Below are 21,912 nucleotides of genomic sequence, written 5' to 3' on the forward strand. Positions count from 1 at the left end.
ACTAAGGCCCCTAGCCTAGTACCCTAGGCCAAATTCAGTGACAGTTAGTTTAGACATTTCACCATCACCACCACGTCCCCGTGACAACAAAGCACTTCTGGCAAAGACAAACCCGGCAAGGGTAAGTCTAAGGACTCCAAGGGTGGCAAAGTAGAGGACATAGCGAAGAAGAAGAAGGAGGTGAAATGCTTCTACTGCGAGAAGCTTGGTCACTACGCAAAGGAATGCCGAAAGAAGAAGGTAGACTTAGAGTGGAAGTGGAAGTCCAAGAACAAGGAGATCCAAAGACAGATTCAGCAAATGTCACTACCGGTGAGCATTGCTCTGCTTATGCAAGAAGCGAGGGCAAGGAAGGTTGGTATGTGGACAGCGGGGCTTCGAAACACATGTCCAACAAAAGAGAGTGGTTCAAGACCATGGAAGGTACTCATCAGTTTATAGTAGGGGACAGCCATGTAGTATAGCATTCATCACAACCACGGGAGAAGAAAAGGTAATTTCCAGTGTGCTTTATGTGCTGAATCTTTGCAAAAATTTGTTCTCAACGAGTCAGATGGACAAGCACAAGATGTTAATACTCTTCGAAAACGGAGAGGTTACGTCAGCTCCAAGGAGAATGGACAGGTGGTGGCCCAAGGAGTCGAGGAGAATGGGTTATACCAGTTACATGCCTTACTTGTACATGGGGACCACGGACGCTCGAAGTTGTGGCATGAGAGATTTGGACATGTCAACTATGGCAATCTTACAGAAATGCAAAAGTCAAACATGGTGGATGGACTTCCACCAATTACAGGCACGAACATAGTCTGCAAAGCTTGCTTGGAGGGCAAGCAACACCAAGAGAGATTCCCATATGAGGTAACATCAAGGGGCAAGGGACCACTAGAGCTGGTTCATCCTGACATATGCAGGCCCATGTCAACAAACTCATTTGTAGGCTCGCGTTACTCTTTGCTATTCATTGATGATTTCAATAGTATGACTTGGGTTTACTGCCTAACTAAGAAATCTCAAGCTTTCGAGAAATTCAAAGAATAGAAGTCCAAGGTAGAAAAGGAGGCAGGGAAGGATGTCAAAGCTTTCCACACTGAGGGGGAAGTGGCGAGGGGGGGGGGGGGTCACCTCCTCTGAGTTCAATACTTTCTGCAGGAAGCACGGAATCAAGCGCCAACTTACCACAGCCCACACATCTTAGAAAATGGTGTTGCTGAATGGAAGCACCAAACAATTACGAATATGAGTTTGACCATGTTGAGAGGGAAGAACCTCTCTAAAGCTTATTGGGTGAACACCACTGTTCACATTCTCAACAAGCCCACGACCAAAGCCATTGAAGACAACACCCCATAGGAAGCATACTATAATAAGAAAGCGACTATTTCTCATTTAATTATTTTCGGTTCTAATGCTTTCGTACATGTGCATAACTATAAAAGGACAGAGCTAGATTCCAAGAGCAAGAGGTGTATCTTCGTCTCGTATAGTGAAGAATCAAAAATTTACCGCCTCTTCCACCCGGTAAAGTGTCAAATGCTTGTAGACTAAGGCAAGCACGGAAACAAAGGAGGTGGAACCAATGAAGAGAAAATATGTACTGCTGAAAAGAGCAGCTGCTCTGTCTTAGGAAGTCCTTAGCGAGTCTCTCCTTCTTGTAAACCTGCAAAAAGGCTGGATAGCATGAGCAGGTAGTCTTATGTCCTGGTTGAGAGTTTTCCTAAATAAAGTTGACAGTCTTGAGTCACGATCTTTCTTCATGGTTTCAGCAATTGAATGATTGTGAACTGCATTTTATATTTTATGTGAAAGCTTGTTCTCTTCTTGCAAATATCCGGTAGTTAGTGCATGATTTTGAATACATTCACATGTAAAACTATAAGCCTCTAAAGACTCTCCTGGATGGTAGTGATAAGTTGGCAGCTTATGACAGCTCAGCTTTAGTGGATGTAATTCTATGCAAACAGCTTGTGAGCATCCTAATCCATTTGGCTCCTATCAGACCTGACATAGCATATGTGGTCCATAAAGTAAGTCAATTCATGCAGGCGCAAGGGAGTTATACTTGATGGCCTCAGTCTAAAGGGTAGCATTCATCTAGGGATGATTTGTATTTGATGTAAAGGCATAAGTTTTCACCTTAACTGATGCACAACTGAAATCTTGCAAACTAATACTAGGTGTTTGGTTATCCTACCTTTTTTCTAAAGAAGTTTCACGCATATAATCTGCTAGTATGCCATCATTGCACCAAAATGTCAAACATACAGTTTAAAATACACATTGACGAATCTATAACTATTATCCACCCTTCCTATTAAGTCTTCTAAAACTACATCTTTTGTGCTTTTAACCAAAAATGTCAAATCAAGGGCAAATTTTGCTTACTTGCCTGAGGCCTCCATGAAAACAAGAGGGCAGTAGTTATAAACCCAAAAACGTGCAAAAAAGGCGGAGGCAGATCCAAAACGATCTCGAGCCCATCCCCACAATCGTTGACCACTTATCTGGGAAAATATTACCAATTAGGAATAAGGAGCTCCAACCATGACCTTGAGATAGAGAAAATGTCCATGTCAAAGGGAGATACAAATATCATTTGACATGCTTTCAAGTACACATCAAATGCCAAAATGCAAATTTCGGGGGGGGGGGGGGGGGGGGGGGGGGGGGGGGGAACTTGATTATTACATTTTTAAATTGCAAGAAATTTACAATGTAGAATCTTTCTTCGTGAAACACACATAGGCTCAGACACAACAAGATTGTTTGCAACACAAGTCCGCAAAGTCCTTTTGGGAAGTCCCATATGGATGGATCTACCTAAATAGTCAAGGCATGCCGCAAGATTGGCAACTATGGAAGGACGCTAGAAGTAGGTCTTTGATATGCTTCATAGACATCAAGATTCTATTGGGTACAGAGCTAAGTTCAATTATGGCAAATACTTGATCAGATGTCTTCTACTCATGACGGTTGTCATTACTTGACCATCATCAAGGCCACAAAGACAACCGTAATCAATAACCACGAAGACCAAGGCACAAGCGACATAGGTCAGTCTCTCAGCCTAGGTCAAGTCAGAAATCAAGTCCTTGTTAGTGTTTTCGTCTTAGGGTTTTAATTAGGTTTAGGTATCAGCCTAGGTTAGGAGCCCAGAAGGGCCCCAATAGGGCTGGACCAAGTGAGCTCCCCATCAAGAATGGGCTGGGGAAGGGCTGCCTTTATAGGCTGCACTGTGCCCCTCCCTAGGCAGCAAAGGGTGGGGAAGTAAGCCCAACCAGCCAGCCAACCAGCGGACTGGCTGGTCGGCCCATTTGGAGCTGGTTGGCTCACCCCACAACCCCCTATTTAAAGGGGGGGCTGCTGCCCTCATTCCTCATTCAGCTCCCCTCCAGTTCAGCCTCTCTCTTCAACCCGGTGCAGCCCTCAGCCCTTCAAAAATCCCCTGCAAGACAGCCAACCATTCAGCAGTCCCTAAGGGTGATCCAAGAAGGTGTCCACGCAGCACCATAGCCGGCTCGGAGTAGAGGTTTGGGGTTCCTGTTTCAGCAGCTTTCATTTACAGTTTACAGCTCCTTTCACAGCTCTCTTTAGCTCCATCTCTCTCAGCTTTCATATAGATCTCTCAACCTCCATATCTTGGAATTCTGTCTTCCCTTCATCTCTCTCACTCACGCAGCTCCACTACATGCCCGGGGATAGCACAAGCCTCTTCAAGAGCCTTGCACAGTGGCAATTCTCCAAGTATAAAGCAAATTCTTCTCTCCTTGGGGGAGGGGGCCCTCAACAAGTACAAGGACCCACAACCAATCTAGTATTGTCTACATTCTCTCTGTAACCCTAATCTGTCTATGGTCCATACGCATCACTTCGCACAAAGGTTTAAAGAAGGTCTTGCTGCGCATTGTACAATCATTAACTGTTGCATGTTACAATCACCAATAGGAGCTAGGGAAGAGTATCCACAATACAACAAGAGAAGGGATAGAACCCCAAGGAGATGTGGAGAAATCATACACAGAGAATCAAAGAGCATGTGAGAGGAGAGAGGCTTGAGCTGCAAGCTCACCAATACGAACTAGGGAAGAGTATCTAGTAGCAACCGGAGAAGAGAGAAAGAAAAGAAAGAAAGAAAGTTTATTAAAGTCTTCGAAAGACCGATGGGTCTATGAGACTGTGAGAAAACCTGATACAAGCAAGTTGAAAGGGTAGAGCTACTATGCAGCATCAACACCATGCAAAACACAAAAGACAAATGCTACATAGTCATATCAGAGTAATAATCATCTCCATCATCATGATCATCATCGGATAATCTGTCCCAAGAAAATGCTTCAATGTCGCGGCTGTGAACCACAAGGAGATGAGGAGAAGACTAGAAGAGGGAACGAGGGAACGAGGGGATCGTCACATTAATACGACAATCCAGAGCATGTGAGAGGAGAGAGGCTTGAGCCACGAGCTCGCCAATAGACCTATACCATCAGGATAGTGGTATGAATAACAAACTTTTGAAGGGCATGATAGTGAAGGATAGGCAACCTAACTGGGACCCACCTACATATTTCATTTTCCTACTTATGCAAGAGCTTTTGCCATGTTAGAATTATTGGTATATTCTAGGCAGTGGCCAATGTAATGTAATAAGTAGGTTAGGGGCACTTCTCCCTCATTGAGGTTTTCCCCCCTAACCACAATCCAATCCCTAACTACGGTTAGTGGATAGAATAAGGGTTTTGTCACTTAGACAAAACCCCTCACTCTTTCTCGTACTGTAGACTTCTTCTATTCAATTGTTTAGCTCACTCTTGCTCTCTACTCTCCCAACTCTCACATTTGGTATCAGAGCAAGTTCCTCCTACCCGTGCTTCTACTGCCCCCATTGCCCGCAAGCTTGACCTCCTGCTCCCACTCCTACCCGTCCGTGCAGATCTGACGCCATCCGTACACCCATACGGATTCTGTACCATTTTTTCATTGCCAACCGTGCAAGTCGCCATACATCTGCTGCCTCAACGCCGCCATTTCGTACAACTATTGCATCAGCGCCGTACAACCAACCCTTTCTGCTGTCATTCCGTACAATCCCAACTGTACGGATTCCGAACAACAGTCCATGAAGTGATGTACTGCTAGCCTCCGCATTCCGTACAGCTCCTCCATTCCGTACCAGACCCCGCATTCCGTACAGCTAACTACCATTCCGTACAACAGTCGCCGTCCGTACAAGCAGGCGCGTCAAACATTTGTACGGCTTCCGTACAACCGACTGTACTTTCACCGCACAGCTCCCATCAGCTGTCCATACAGTTGTACAATCCGTACTATACGGACTGTTGCAAATTTCTTGAGCAAGGTACTTTTGTAGGGTACTCTCACAGGGTGGTTATTTACAGGGTTCATTTGCAGGCAATTCTTTGTGCATTGTGCCATTCCTTGGCTGAAGATTCGGAGCAAATATTTGTGTGCTTTGCAGGCCACATTTTGTGAAATTGGGCATTTTGTCAATTTGGGGCTTTTTCTTGAATTTGCCCCAATTTCTGCTCAATTTCACCCCAAAATTTGGGGCTTTTGGTTTTGCACTGCAATTTATTGCATATTTGGAGCTTTCAGTTAATTTGCCCTCTTTTGGATGCAAGTAATGTAATAAGTAGGTTAGGGGCACTTTTCCCTCATTGAGGTTTTTCCCCCTAACCACAGTCCAATCCCTAACTACAGTTAGTGGATAGGATAAGGGTTTTGTCCCTTAGACAAAACCCCTCACTCTTTCTTGTATTGTAGACTTCTTCTATCCAGTTGTACTCTTGCTCTCTACTCTCCCAACTCTCACATGCCATAGAATCCATACTAGCTAACAAAATGAGGAATGAGAAAGCAAACTTGCCAGTTTAATCCAGTTGAACAAAACTATGGCACAATTAGAGAGGGAATTCCTAGCAATGTTGTCCTCAATGATTGAATTCCGTCATTAAGATGATCAAGCATTAAGATATATGCTAACCAAGCCACACCTTGCTAGGCACGATCAAGAGCTGGGTTCTTTTGTTCCAAGAGTTCAAATTTGAGATCGAAGTTCATCCAAGTTGACTTCATTATCCAGCAAACCACCTATCCAAACTCACTTTTAAAGAACCAGCCTTGGGAATGGAGGGACCTTCTTGATGCAAGCCTTTTTAGGAAAACATGGTGGATGGTTGTCTATCTGTTGTAGAGGTATGAGGAAGTAGTGCATTTATAATCCACTGAGAGCTGCCAAAAGGCCTCCCTTCTTCAAAGAAAAGAAGAAGATAATATATGGATTCTTATATTGTTTATTTGCCACTTTGAGAAGTAGTTTGTACCAGTACTTCTCGACCAAGATCCCACTTCATCATTTTGAGTCCTCTTTCAGTTATGTCTCACTTGTAAGGCTCCTGGGGTTTTAATAGAAAGGACACTGGGATCAGATGAGTATCAAGCTGGATGCCATAAGCCATGCTTGGTCTTCAGAAACAATAGAAGTAATTCTATTAATCTCTCTCTTGCGGGTTCAAACATTGAACCAATGCCATGAAGCAATAATATATTCCTGTATTACTTCTTGAAGCACTTCATTTTCACTTGTTCCTTCTATGTGGTCCAATTCACTCCTATCCTTTAAAGACACATGTGTAGCCTTGAAGTATCTGCTGTGATAAATGGATGTGCTCCTGAATATCCAGAGTACTTATACTCCTAATACGTCATTGTGTTTAGGGCAAGAATCCTGGACAATGAGTTAAGATCAACACGCATGTCAGCCAGATTTAAGACAAATTATTAATGCAACCTCAGGAAGGAATGCAGAGAAGAGACAAAGCAAATAAAAGCAAGCGCTGAACATCGAAGCACAAGGTTATAAATGAGGACATGTTTAGAAATAATTTACGGTACACAAAAGGTCATGCATGCCTTCAATTGGGATGTAGACAAAATTATTAATCTCCAAGAAAGGGAAACAAGCACTCACAAGATTGAGGTCATGGGGAAATAGCATTGAGAATCTCTGCCAACCAAAAATTCCAGGTGTACAAAGATTTGGACAGCTGAAATTGTCTGTAGAGACGAAGAGTTATTCCTGAGGAGAAACTTTAGACACTTGATCTACAACTAATGACTCCCTAATGGGATTGTGTTTCCCAGTACACCAAGCATGTCTCCATCTTCTTCAACTTTTCCTTGCACAAGGTATTCATGAATTGGTCCTACGATATGATCTTGTTCTCTAAAGTCAGACATCTCTTTGTTCTAGGCTCTCTCCTTGATGAAGCAAATATGCCTTCCAATCCTTTTGGGTCTTGTATGGAAAATGGGATACTTCGTAATTTGAATTATTCCAACACTCACAAATTATGTGTGTAGGTTGAGTTTGCTAATCCTTAATCCTATTCTGCCTTGAGATACAATTGGAATGTGATATTTGATTAACACAAGAAACATCAAAAACAAATCAGTCGAGACACTTAAAAAACGAAAATTCATTTCAAAGTTTACCTCCAATCTTGGACACTGCATGCCATAAACAGGCCTCTTTGGATGACGGAACACAGGAGACTCCACCTGTACAGGATCAAAGCACCAGCAGATAACAAAATCAGATCTCACCTAGATTGGGTATTTGGGAGGTAATGCAACCTAGCGGATGTTAACGACTTCAGACTACATAATTCAAAAGACTTGATCAGCAGTTCCTTAAAGATGATAACAAAATATCCTACAATCACCTTTATTGCACAAAGTATCATATATACAAGCATGGAGATATGGATTAAAATAGAGGTGATAGTGAGCTTCAAGGTATATATTTCTCCAAGGTTGCCACACATTGTCATCTACCACAGCCTACTAATGTCTATATTCTCCTTTACACATGGCAACACTGGCATCATCTGTCCCTGCTTACTGATGTCTAGTATCCTTCCAATAACACTATTGCCCACCTTCCATAAAGTTCAATCCCTTGTCAACCCACCACCCTCTTGAACATAAAGGACTTTAGTTTTAACAATATTCTAAGAAGCGAAGATGCCAGACTTGTCTTATGTCAACAGTAATGCTGCAGCCTAAGGTTGTAAGCTGCACAAGGTGGGATACGGTGAGGTTTACAAGGATGGGATCTATTGTAATGGACACAAGGAAAAAGGGCTTGGGTCTATGACTAAATCTAGACCTAGGTATTACTAATGCGTGCAAAGAGAACCCAAAAGTGGGGTATTAATACTACTAGGACACATGAAATATGCAGAGAGTTCCAAATGTAGACACTGGGTTCAGGGGACAGTTCCACAAGTTCCAAAGCAGGTCACTGTTCATGTCAACATGAGACTACAAGCCTGAAGAGGCAACAAACTAGGAACAGGAAGGAGGAACCCAAAAACATGACATGACTCTCTGATTCAATTCTATGAAGTTATCTTCACTCTTATGAATCTTTCTGGATCATGTCGACAAGCCACATGGAACTTTTTACAAACGTTTAAGGTTCTCTCAAAAACCCACATGTACATGGAAACATATGCAATATAAGACTTATATTTTGCGTGATAGAAATAAATGGCCATATATAAGACTTATATTTTGAATGATAGGAATAAATGGTGTGGCCAGACCCATATTCAAATATAGTGTTCGAACTAAAATAGTCTACACAAGGCCGGGAGAAACACAATCTTGCGAGGTCTGTCCAAGCAATGACAGCATCACGAATCGAAAAGTAGTCAATGAAATGTTCAATGTTGGTAATTGTAAAATTCATACTCCAAATTCACCAAACTAAAGAGTTGAACTTCCAACTTGAAGAATTAATTGGAAAGAATGACCATTTAAAAACTGGAAGTTGCACAAGTGCTATTCAAAGGTTGATGAACTCTTGGTTACAAATACTGAGCCTAGTTTTGACACTTGCGACAACATATAGGACATACCTCTTTTTTATGAGAGACTTCTTTTGGTATGAAAGATTTGAAATCACCCATCTTTGATGTGTAGAAAAAACAACAAAACTCCTAAGACATGGGTAGAGTTTGAACACTCTTTGGTGAAAAAACTCTTGCCCAAATATGAGCTTGAAAGAGACCAGAAAGCTATCTATCACCCAGAAAGGGTAGAAATCCCATAAAGCATATTCTATAGGGAGACTTTGCTCAAAATCTTAAATATGGATGACCTCCAGATTTTGTTAGAGGCCTAAAGGATGATTCAAGTCAAAGAAGAAAACCTCTAGAGACTTTGTATGAAGCCATAAAACTTGTATGATGACACAATTTGTGAAACCAAAAGAGAGAACAAAAGGTCAAATGAAATTCATCCTCAAACTAGGGCCCAAATCAAGGTTTATATCTAAACCACTCATTTAAGTCTATTAAAAGCCTTACCAAAGGAAAAATGAGCCTAAAAAGACCAGAAACAATGAGTGGGCCACTAAGCAAGCATCTGCACACAAGGAAAATATAAATACAAATACTAGATATCTGAACCAAGAGGGGGGGGAAAGGGGGGAGATCTACAATGTGGTATAACTGTGATGGTCCTCTGTATGTTGTCTAAGGAACCAGGTGTGTCTGATAATGGATAGGAGGGTCTCAGCGTACAGAGGCTCACGCAGGGATCGGTACCGCAAAGGGATAAAATTCGTGATAGAATGCTGATCGTGTGGTGCGCTATGGTCTCCTCACAATAGGCCTCCATCGGACAAGTGCCACTGCCAACCCCCGTTGATTCTATCCTTGGTCCAGCAAACATGAAGGGGAGATCCCCAAGCCTCATTTGTGCGTCAGCATGCTTGTGGCTCTGTCGTGTCTCTCGCTTTGGATCTCGACTACGTCACCCCCTTGGGGACTACGGTCCGTGCTTTCTGATTGGAAAAAAATCAGTAATCAATTTCTAAGTGGAGTCTGTCGGTCTCATCTTTGTGTCCTAAGGAGTTCGTCTCTGAATGAAGATCACTAATTGTCTTTGATCTAGGTGAATCAAGAGGCTGGAGAGGGGCCCGAATCACACCATATCTCCACTTGCAATCAGTATAAGTGCATCGACAACGCGTACCAAAGGAGGAAGGGAAGGAGGAAGTCAATCGGAGGACGAGAGGGGAGGAAAATGTAGGAAAATGTACATATAGGGAGGGGATAGTGAAAGTCACGGAGAGAGATGGAGGAAAAAGAAGAGACTCCATGATGGAAGGAGAAGGGTCTTTATAACTTAATTGGAGAGGAAGGTGGTATATTCATATGTACACTAGAAGGTGTATATGCAATGAGAGAGGCCAATATGTCCATGTGTAGTCTAAGGCTCACAAACCATCTGCATGTCCAAGCATAACACCACCTCTGATCACCCTCAGCTACTAATGTCATGGACACAGATAAGGCCAGCCATAGTAACTTTCGTCTCCTTGAAGTCAGTGAGTCAGTGGAGGTATGTGATCACCTAGAATGATGCGTCAAGTTATAGTGAAGGAACCCTGAACTCAGCCAAGATGATTTGGTGTGGGACTGGCGGCTTAGTATGGATAATGGGTGCCAATAAAAGAACCTAGAGCCTCTCCACCCAACCTCTGATAGATCATGGATCCAACTTGGGCTGCCATGCATACCTGCTAAACGGATCAAAGAATCAAAGAGAATAGACATGGTCCAAAAATGATCGTGAAAGCATTGGCGCTCAAGCTTGGCAAACACACCATTCCCTTGCTCAATCAAGCATGCATAGCTAGTCTCATCGTGAAGATCGAGCCAAAGAAAAGCACTCCCAAGTACGTGTAACATCAAGATGAAACGATTTCTACCAGTAATCAATCAAAAGGTGAACTACTCTCTATGCATGACTGCCCTAGATGTGTTGAAGATCATAACCTTGGTTTTACCAAGGTTGACCATCATGTCATGTGTCTCACAGAAGGTGTGAAGTGCATCCAAGTGTCGTTGGAGGCCCTCAACTGAAAAGAAGAGCAAGACTACATTGTCTGCATAGAGGAGAATCTAAATCAAGGAGCTGGTAAGAGATGAGCCTGCCCCTCCTAATGTCTTGATGAATGTCTTAAGCTCGTCAATGTAGACACCAAATAAAGTTGGTGATAATGGACAACCCTGTTTGACCCCGATAGTACTCATGATCTCCTTCATCCATCCTATGGCTGTCCGAACCCTACTTGAGACCCACTCATAAAGTGCCATGATTGCCTAGATGCTATCTTGACCGTATCCCAAATCTTGTAGACATCTAATGAGACGAACCCATGGCACTGTGTCAAAAAACACAAAGTAACAATAAACCCTTTGTCTCTGTGCTCTAGCCTCCTCAATGACACCTCAAAGTGTAAGGATGTGATCTAGAGTCGCATGATCAATGCCGAAGTCTGCCTGTCTAGTAGCTCTGAGTCCCTACCGTTTTGCCTACTGGCTAACCTGTATATCAAGCACTGAGGCATAGATCTTGGACATGAAATGTCCAATCTTGATGGTCCTATAGTTTTTTCGGGCTCATGGAATCCCCGGCCTTGTGAATAGGGATGATAGTATAAGAGTACAAGTGTGGGGAAAATCAGTGCAAATCGCTTCATTAAAAAGCTTTGCTGAGATCCGGGCCAGAATACTTAGTCCATATCCAATGTATCCAATGCGTAGCCCCTCATGATCTTTGGTTTGGGGATTATGTAGCTCCACTGCCTGTCTATCAGTGGTAAACATTGCACATGGGATGGAGCATGGTAGCTATCAGACATCAAGTGGTGGTGGCTGGTGAGGAATGTCATATAGCATGCGTGCACAAGAGTGCCAAGGTTTGGTGTTGGTAAGAGGAGAAGGGTCTCATCATTCAAGAAGTGCTTGGTGTAGCTGCTACAACAAGATGTTTAGCTAATTGCAACTCATCCGCGTTCTAGCAAACGAATGCCTACTTCTTTCGGTGTCCAAATGGCAATACTCACGTATCGTCTCCATGTCACTCGAAAGGTGATGCATAGTTTCAAATCTGAGTTGGCAGGGTAATGCCTTACACTCACCATCATACCAACTACTGCAAGGAACTAAGCCAATAAGCGAAGGACGAGTGGAATAGATGATGTGTGGAAAAGTATGAAGAGCCGCCTCATGGAGAGAACGGGTGATTAGAATGGTTCGATCTTCCAAGTGCAGAATGTCCTCGAGATCTGTAAGGAGTGTAGAAAGATGTGTGGCGTACTTGGAGGATAAGCTACAATGCAATGGACGTAGTGGTATGTGGTGTGTAGACGGTGTGGCGGTGTGTGTCGTGCAGTGAGGGATGGATACACTAAAGAAAAGTCACGTTTCATCAGCTCCAGGTGGTGGCAAAAAAACAAAGAAATCAATGATGGGTGGAGCAAAGGCAGGGATCCCATGAGGTAGTCAACTAACAAGGTGAATCCACTTGAGGAGGGCCATTAGTTCATACCATTATAAATGATATGGTCATGTATCCTGCCCATGCCCAAGAACGAGAGCCCGCATGAAGTGACCAGGGCTAGCCTATCTACAAATACGAGATATCCCAGTTTATCCAAATCAACATCAGGCGAGAATAGAATCATCTCGAAATCAAGAAGTATTGTAGCCATCCTCACGTTGAAGTCCACAAAAAGGAGGACTTTCCTGTGGCTAGAGAAGTCCATGATGTCCGGATGTAGGGTTGTCTACAATGAGGCCTCAACATCCTCAAGGCTCTCTAGCAAATGCAAAGTCTCGAGGGGCAATAGCACACTACGATGAAGAGGTCCGGTCGAGGAGTGCCTCGGATCTAAAACAAACAAAATCTGGCATGCATGCCATGCCTTTCGATAAAGATCATCCCAATGAAAGATGACCAAACTCCACCTAACTCTTGAGTCTCCTCACGATATGCTGCCTTCCATTATATCTACAATTTAAGTACTGACACAGGACGCTCTTGTTGGAATGGTCACCTCCCCATCTGTAAGCCCCCATATGAGGAGAAGAAGAAGAAGAAGAAGAATATATTATTGTCCTCTGAAGACCAAAAATCGGCCTATGGGACCTGAGCAATACAAAATCCTCGTACACAAAGACTCCTCCCTTGGAGGGGAGGGTATCAAGAGAAACTACCTTTATGTCTTAGGTGAGTTCCTGTGCTTGAAAAGCTTATAGACAAACGTTCCTAAAGCTGGGGGTGACCCGCTATGTAGCATATCAGCCAGTCTGTTATGTCCCTCGAGAAGAAAGCTAAATGCTTTCCGGATGTGAGTATAGTAAGGGCATATCATTACCATGTGTTCTTCAGTTTCTGCCATTCCCTGGTCACATAATTGGCATATTCTGCTCTCTTTTGGCATATCTTTCCATCCTCCTATTTCAATCTGCAGCTGGTGTGATCGGGTGCGAAGTGAGGCCAAAGCTCTTCGCTTATGTATTGCCATGGGTGTGCAAATGTACTTCTGCGTGGCTGTTTCTCTTCATGTATAAGTAGCCCAATATTCGGGGTTGATAAATGTACGGTAGTACTCAAACTTATCTCTGTTTTCAGCTGTTTGCCATTTCCTGTGTAGTGCATTCAGCAGGTCATGATGAAAGGCATCCTCATCTACCTCCTCTGGAGAGTAGTCCAAGTACCTCTCTACCTCTCCTCTGGAGAGCATGGGGGAGGTGGACCTAGGGATGTATAGACTGCCACATGGGCAGAGAATGGGGCTGCCACATGGGCAGCACATGAGCTGTCATGTGGACAGCACAAGAGATCTTGTGCAGGAGAGATGGCGAGGGCATGTAGCCCTGGATCTGGCTTGGCAAAACGGAATCTCAGAGCAGGCGTACAGCCTGCAACAGGGCCCTGTGAAGGGCGCAATGACATCAGCAGGGTATGGCCCAACTGTACGGGGCTGTACGGAGGCTTACCAGATAGAGGACAGGGCTGTTGGTGTCCTGGCTGAATGCGGGATCTGCAGTAGGCAAAGGCACCTGCATGGCAGGGCCTTTGGGCCTTGTATGGAGCCTGCAACAGGTCGGGAGCAGGGCCAGCAGGTGGGCAGAGTGCCTGGTCCTATGGCGGGCTGCCACATGGCCAGGCGGATCTGGAGAACAGCCCCCAACCAGGTTGGTTTACAGACTGGGGGGTGGGGGGCAGTCTGGTCGGCCCAAACAGACCCTTAAAGTCGGCCAGTCTGGTCGGTTTTTGCAGCAAGGCCTTGGGCCTATAAAAGGAGAGGTTTTGGGCCTCATATCACATCTTCTGAAGCAGCAAAAGACCAGCATTCAGGAGCATCAGGAGACCTACTCTTGGAGCCTATTCCCAGAGTACCGGGAGAGAAGGAAGAGCTGCAGACTGAGCTTGGAGGGCTGCCTACTTAGGCTGACACTCAGGGCAGCAAGGTTGAGAAGAACACTCTAGACAAAGAGTCTACATATGCTCAAGGTGCAGCACGCGGGCTCAAAGATCTAGAAGTGCTTGACATCTAGTAGGAGAACCTTTTGGTATTGTATCCTGTCCTACTTTGTGGACGGACGGAAATATAAAGTGTTGCTTCTATATTTGTCTCTGACCGTTGACTATTTACTAGCTTGCACATCTATGCACATTAAGTAAAGAAGTTTGTGATTCCACACCCCACACCACACTGTGTAAGCTCCTGGGCAATACTATCACTCTTCCGCTGTGGATACCCTCTGTTGGGTCATTTCTAACAGCTCTCGGCTCTAATGGATCTCTACGTAGAAAACTATATTTCGTCCTCTATATGACTACAAGAAATTTCCCGCTAAGGTACCATTACAATTCCAAACACTAGAGGTCAGGGTCTCGATGCTCTAAGTCTCATAGACCCCATAGGGGGACCGTCGGATGCCCATTCGGGGAGAGGCTCATCTCGAACCACTGCCCGCTTTCCCTCCTTGCAAGTCGTGTCCCCTCTTGTGAGAGGGTACGCCTCTTCTCTACCTGTCAGGTGTGAGGTTCTCATCCGTATGAACCTAGGGGTGATCACATAGCACTCTCCGCTTGCGTAATGTTGCAAGACAGGGCTTGAGTATCTTTGAAACGGATGATAAAAGACCGATCACAAGTGGGATCGCGACCTATGCACAAGATGTCCTCAATGCCATGCAGCCTCCTAGACCCCTAGGGTAGAGGCCACGAAACTGGTAGCATCATCGATGGCAGTGGTTGAAATGCGTGGAATCCCCGGATCTCTGACGTCCTTGTTAGCTCTCCGTCGCTGCTGCTTAAGAATGTTAGCCAAACAATGGCCTTCGCATGCTCATATTTTGCAACATCCACCCATCTAGTAGTCTCCTCGATGTTTGACTGCATGGTGGCTCTCCGCTCCTCCATTGTTGGTCCTTCACTTGGGGTTGCCGCCAGCTAATGGCATACATCAGCAAGTTCCTTACGGAGCTATGTGATTTCCTAACTGAGGCTATAGATATACCTCTGCTGCTCGGCCTCTCGTGCACAGAGACGGTGAACCTCCACAAGAATCCCCTCCAAGGCATCTCTGGGGGCTGGCAACTGTTGTGGCTAGTACGTGTATAGCGGAGTGGACGGCTGGGTGTGGGAGGATGCATCCCGACAGTGAGTAAGGAAGTCATGGAAAGGGGGTGCCATCTCGTCCTCCCCCTCTCTCCCAAAGGACACACCCTGGATTTGGGAATGAAGTTCTCGTTCTAGTTTTCATTTTCTTGTACTTTTAAATTGGAGGAGTAAACAAGGGCCAATTTGAAGACATGAGACAACCTGTTGCATGGTTTCGTATGAGCATCCCTGCACACTCCATCTTGCACTAGACAACGCTGGAATTTATAGCATCTCCTGTGTTTACTAGATGACACGTAGTTGCTTTGCTGCAACTTCCACCTCCTTATATCATTCTACTTTATGTAACAGCTCTTGAGCTTCTTAAGCTCAATACATCACTCTTTTCCTGTGGATCTGGGCCATAGGCATGGCAGGCTGAGTGAGGCATGTAGGGAATAGGGGCAGGGGGTTGGAAATGACAGAGGACTGGGAGGGAGGAAGAGGTATTTGAGAGGTGGCTGAGGTGAAAGAAAGGAACAAAGAAAGTTTATTAACGTCTACAAAAGACCAAGGGGTCTATGAGACTTTTAAAAAACCAGTTATACTGAAAGCTATAGGGTGGGGCCCCTAAAATTGGGCACCCATAACCCAAGGCTGGTGTCTAAAACAAGAAATACATCACACTATTTCCTTGCAAGCGAGAGAGAACCCAAAATGTAAAGGGCTACGATGGGATGCCACTGGCTGTTAGCATCAAACCAGCTATCCATGCAGGTGACTAGACCTGTGTACGTCGGCCACTTGTGGATATACAAGATAATCTTGTCTAATAGTGGCTCTGGATCTGGTGAAGGCTGACGTCGTCTAGGAAGAAAACTGTGATAAAGTCGCTGATGCTGCTCAGCATGTCCAGATTTTCTGGGTCCCTCCCTCCTCCTATGTAGCCTCTGAGAGGAAGCTCGTCGTCCGACAAGTGCATACGTCACTCCCATGGTCTGTCTCCACACATCAAATTATAGAGGACATATCTCTGGTCTTCATGTTAGTGTCCACCAGAGGTTGAGTCTGTCAAGTGGTTCTCTGCTAAGTCTGATCCCCTACTGCACCTAGCTCTGGGTTATTGGAGTAAAGTCCATGATCGCCCTCTGCAGTCGTACGAGCTGATCTCTATGTCTCTAGGCCTCAAGGAGCAAAGCAGCCACACATCGCTGATCAGGGTGTGCCAGAAACTCTCTGAGTGGTCCACTGAAAAGACAGTGATGCCGTCCATGGATCTCATAGTACACAGGGCATCTAAATGCAAAATGATCCTCTGTCTCGGTCTCCTCCATATTATACTAAGTGCAGAACCCGCCGTCTCAATCGAGATCCTCAATACATGTGGGAGATAGAATGTAGCCAGGCGGTTGGGTAAACCCCTCCTCTGAGATCTGTAAGCAGTGAGCTTTGCAGAAGCTGAGTTTAGCAGAAAGCTCAGTAGGTGCTAACCAAGTCTTGTACGTATGGAGCTGCAAGAGATCCTCTCTGATGGCCAGGTTCACGTCCTGGTAGGTGAAAAAATGGATGGATCCTCAAGGCTATACTGAAACGATGGTAGTCTATCCATCTATTATCACAAGCGTGTAGTCTATCCATCTATTATCACAAGCGTGCAGACCATCTGCATGTCTGCTGCATACTAGCGGCTCCCCTTCTGTCTCCAAGTTTTATAGATGAAGTCAGGGCTAGCCATGGCAATCTGCGAGGTTCTGATTTTGTGGTACCAAAGTCCCTTACTCTTGGGAGATAGTGACTAGCTGGAAGACTGCATCGAGCTATAGAAGGGTAACCCTGAACTGAGCCCAGCTGTAGGTGGGAAAGGGAGCTGGCTCAGAATTGACAGGAAAGTGGAATATTGCGGGGACAAAAGCGGTTACTGTGGCTTTTAGGCTCGAGCTGGAGGGGGCACATCGAGGCTGATGCTAATGACGATGATGATGATGATGATGATGCCGTGGCTATAGCTGATGATGCTCAGGCTGCAGCTCCTATGGTTGCAAGAAGTGCCAAGGCTATAAGCTTCTGCACAACAGTACTATCAGTCTGTAGTCCATTGCACATTTGCCAATCGTTGATGTTGTCTATGTTGGAGAAATAGGTCAATGAGCCACTTGTGAGCCCCCAAATGAGGGGAGCTCAGGAGGTTTGACACCTTACATATTATGAGTAGATGAACCCATAAGGGGAAGGGGTGAGACTGCCATGTGGGCAGCAACATGGCTGCTGCATGGGCAGCACACTATAGTCCCTATTAGGGTTTATTTGGGAAGCCCAAAGGGCCACCAAACAGTGCTTACATGGGCTGCCTATGGGGATGGAAAGAGCTCAGCCATGAACCCAGGCAAAGGGCACAAGGCCTGCCACAGTAGCAGCTGGCAGATCAGGGGCAGGCAAGAGTACGGCAGGACAGCAGCAGGTGCTGGTAGGTACGGAGGCCTGTAACAACAGCAGGGACAGGCACAAGGGCTGCTAGAGGTGGGCAGCAGATGCAGCACCAGAAGCAGTCAACACTGGCTGCGAGGAGCTGCTTATATGGGCCCTACAAGCAGTCGGCTAACTGCAGACAGAGTAGGCTGACAGACTAGTCGCCCAGTCTGTCAGTAACTGTAGAAATAGACTGTGACCAGTCAGCCCAGTTCCATATAAAAGGAGCCCGTTGTGGGAGCTCCACTCATTCCTTGGGTTCTCAGATTACAGATCATTGTGCAGCAGTGAGAAGAAGTGGGGGCCCCCTAGAGATCATCATCCAGAGCGTACTTTGCAGTAGCAACAGTCCTTGGCATCTGCAGCACACCTTGGTGCGTACCTACTCACTGTAAGAGAGCATAAGGGGTGCAGCAAAGGGAGTTTTGTCTGCAGTACACAAATCAGAGCATATATTTGCATGAGTACTCACCCTTGAGCAGCTACTGAAGCCTATCTCAGAGGCATATGGCACAGAGGAGGAGTTTCCTTCCGAGGGTGCTGCAAAACAGAGCCTTGCTTTGGTATATTACCTCAGGGATTGTTTCTAGAAGTGTTGGTACATATGTTCGCAAGTTTATGTACTTGAGATTTACCTATATATCTATTCTGTTTTGGCTATACATCTGAGTTCTCTTTCAGATCTGAGTTGCTCTCTTTATATAAAGTAAGCACATGTATTTGAGTCGTGTTCCACATTAAGTATTTTGTGATCTCGGGGTGAATCTTCTGCTGCGTAGGAGTGCTCGCCACACCTTCCAATAGAGACAAGTAGGTAAAATATCAATCTAGCTTGGCAATACCTTTAGCAATGTGTCCAAGCCAAACCTAGCATGTGTTACCTTGGAATGCTCAATGGCAGTAGTGGACAAGAAGAGATGAGGATAATGACAACTAGGATGACACTAGAAACGATAACGACAACGCCACGATCGTGATGATTCCCAACAGACTTTGAATATGCTTGTCATCATATCACAAAGGGGTAATCAGGCCTACCAGCAGGCTTATCTAATAGCCTTTATGTGGCAGATTACGAATTTGAGGCTCTAGATGCTAAGGGAAACCTAAAACTAAATAAAATTCAAGCTTTCATGCGTAAGGCAAAGATCAAGGGTGCAATACACAAGCCCCTAGAAACTAAACACAGCTTTTGCTCCTTCTCTTGGTCCTATTTTATATTTGTAAGATGTTGCTGATCAACAAAGTAATCTGATATATTTGAGAATTCTTGATTGCTTGTAGCACGATGCTATCTGAATACGTGCAAAAGCAATTTCAATGCAAAAGATAAGGAAATTATCAAGAAAGCTCCTGAAGGATACGATCCTGGTCTATGCAATTTTGAATGACTTGAGAGTTGGGGCATCATTAGAGATATATGATACTGGAGAGTCTCAATGGTGGGGATGGTTTTCACATGGGTTTAGTAAAGAGGTCGATAAGGTGATTTCCAAACATGGTTTTTACTTAATTTGACTAAGCTATTTCTAAGTAAAGTGAGTCAAAGCTTCGATGACTCATTTAAGAATAAGCCATACACCCAATGCCCCACGAACAAGGTAAGAAAATACTGAAAGTTGAAACCTGACCTTTCCCATAATACCATGAAAATCTCGGACCATACTGCTATCTCCAAATGGCACACCAGTCTGCCAATCAAAACCATAAGATCACAACCCTTCTTAGGTCACAATGGAGCTCAGGCTTCCTAAACAAAACTTTGCAGATACAGAGGCATTGAATGTATATTTAAATGCCATGCAACCCATATACATAGAATCCAAGCCACTAGCATGTATAACTTGATGATTAACAGTTAGCCAGCCTTTGCGGATGTTACAAGTTATTGGTTGGTAATGTAACAGGATTCTTTATGCAGCGAAGATCACATTCACAAACCATAGAGAGCAGGGGTGAAGGAAGGAGATCTTCGACCAAAACATTCTGCGATTTTGCATTCCTCTAGCCCTCTCCCCAAAAAAATCCCAGTTCATTTATCCTCTAGAATGTTCCGTTCGTCACCTTATCCCCTCAATGCTTCTTTTTGTTACCTTTACACCTTGCCTTAGGGCCCCTAGACCACCTAATCACCCTAGCCCCCTACAAAAAAATAGTTGACTTCAACCAACATTTAATTGCATAACTCCCCCCCTAACTCATCCGATCTCCTGGATTCTGATTGCACCGTGAAGCAGGCAAGGCCCCCCTTCTTGCTCTGGACTCTTCCACATCATGGAAAATGCGACTGCTGCTGCATTTTTCAGCATCTTGACAATAAACTGTAGCAGATTTTTGGCCAGTCTTCCCCGCATTAACACACATACTATCAACATTAGAACCCCTGTATATAATGTCCTGTACAACCAGTCCACAAGTTGATTGCACTCAGCCATGCACTCCTTCCAAACGACACCTTCTAGTGGCTGTGTATCTCTACAACATGACCATCCAGCACAGGCACAGCATCACGCAACACCAGAGCATGACCCCATTTGCCACTGCATACATAGCCTCATCCTTGGCTGCCATGAATGTGTTCTCATCCTTTTTACCACTGCCTGCCCGCCACATAGGCCTTCTTTGCTTTTCCCTCCGTCCCATTGCACCACTAACTAGTCACCCACATTGATCGCACCAGTTCTGATTCGCCCACTCTTTCCTAGTATATGACATGAAAGCTTTCATGGCTACTGCTCAGCCCCGCAATCCACAGATTGCAACTTCCTATGCAAACTCCGTTGCAACAATCTACTCTGCACCTCTCCCTCTGTGACCCAAGCTTCCACGCTCACGCACCAGAAATGTAACACGATTGTTTATTCAGCGCAAGATCACCTTCACAAACCGTAGAGAGCAGGGTTGAAGAAAGGAGAGAGATCTTCAACCAACACGTTCTGCATTTTTGGCCCTCTCCCAAAAAACTCCCAGTCCTTATTGATCGCACCAGTTCTGCATGTCGCTTGATTTGCCAACTCTTTCCCAGTACATGACATGAAAGCTTTCATGGCTACTGCTCAACCCCGAAATTCACACATTGCAATTCCCTCTACAACCTCCAAGATCTTTGTTGCTCAACCCCGCAAGTCACACATTGCAATTCCCTCTACAACCTCCAGGATCTTTGTTGCAACAAATCTACTCTGCACCAATCCCTTTGTGACCCAAGGTTCCATGCTCACGGCATAAAAAATGTAACATGACTTTTTATTCAACGCAACAAGGTCATGTCGCAAACCATGGAAAGCAGGGGTGAAGAAAGGAGAGAAATCTTCGACGAAAACATTATGCATTTTTGCATTCCTCCAGCCCTCTCCCAAAAAACTCCCAGTTCATTTCTCTCTAGAATTTTCCCTTCGTCACCTTATCCCCTCGACGATAACTTTTGTTCCATTTACACCATGCCTTAAGCCCCCTAGATCACCTAGCCGCTCTATCCCCCTACAAAAACATAGCTGACTTCAACCCACATTTAATTACATACCCCCCCCCCCCCCAACTCATCCGATTTCCTGGATTCTGGTCAGACCCCAACGCATGCAAGGCCCTGGCCCCTCCGTCTCCCTCTGGACTCCATAGCAAAGAGGGGTGACAACTACTCACTCAACAGCACCCTTCTACACAAACTAAAATATAGTGCTAACAATGGGCGTCTTTAATTCAGGTAGCTCTCTGCCAGGTTCCTTACCAAACTTCCACACACCCCTTTCCCTTCCTTCCTCACCTATGTGCTGTCCCATCGCTGCTGCTCCCCCAAATGGCTGTCCCCCCCCCCCCCCCCCCCCCACCTCTCACCAAGATTCAGCACACATCCCTTGCCCATGACTTACGTGTGGTTCCCTCAGCTCCTCATATGCTTGATCCACTCCCCTCCCCTGCCTACAATCTTCAGTTCCCCCCCTCCCACATCCCTCA

The 21,912-nt window shown here is 45.1% G+C and overlaps 1 protein-coding gene across 2 annotated transcripts in view; it reads right to left on the bottom strand.

Moving 5' to 3' along the window:
• LOC147884904 (uncharacterized) overlaps positions 1–21,912 on the bottom strand; it is a 45,913-nt gene that overhangs the window by 15,530 nt on the left and 8,471 nt on the right. Inside the window, exons 4-6 of one of the 2 annotated variants that reach the window (XR_015543567.1) lie at positions 19,590–19,649; positions 7,513–7,578; positions 2,390–2,504 (exon numbers count right to left, since the gene is read on the bottom strand). Coding sequence is in view for 1 of the 2 variants with exons in the window: in XM_087397743.1 (XP_087253869.1) it covers positions 2,386–2,504; positions 7,513–7,578; positions 19,590–19,649 (245 nt within the window). In the remaining variant the exon portion in view is untranslated. Of the gene's footprint in view, positions 1–2,385; positions 2,505–7,512; positions 7,579–19,589; positions 19,650–21,912 lie in introns of both variants that reach the window. The other variant, XM_087397743.1, reaches the window with a different exon arrangement.

The sequence above is a fragment of the Dipteris shenzhenensis genome, chromosome 26, assembly GCF_047967505.1.
Source record: "Dipteris shenzhenensis isolate YYH24624 ecotype China chromosome 26, Dip_SZ_1.0, whole genome shotgun sequence".
Taxonomy (NCBI): domain Eukaryota; kingdom Viridiplantae; phylum Streptophyta; class Polypodiopsida; order Gleicheniales; family Dipteridaceae; genus Dipteris; species Dipteris shenzhenensis.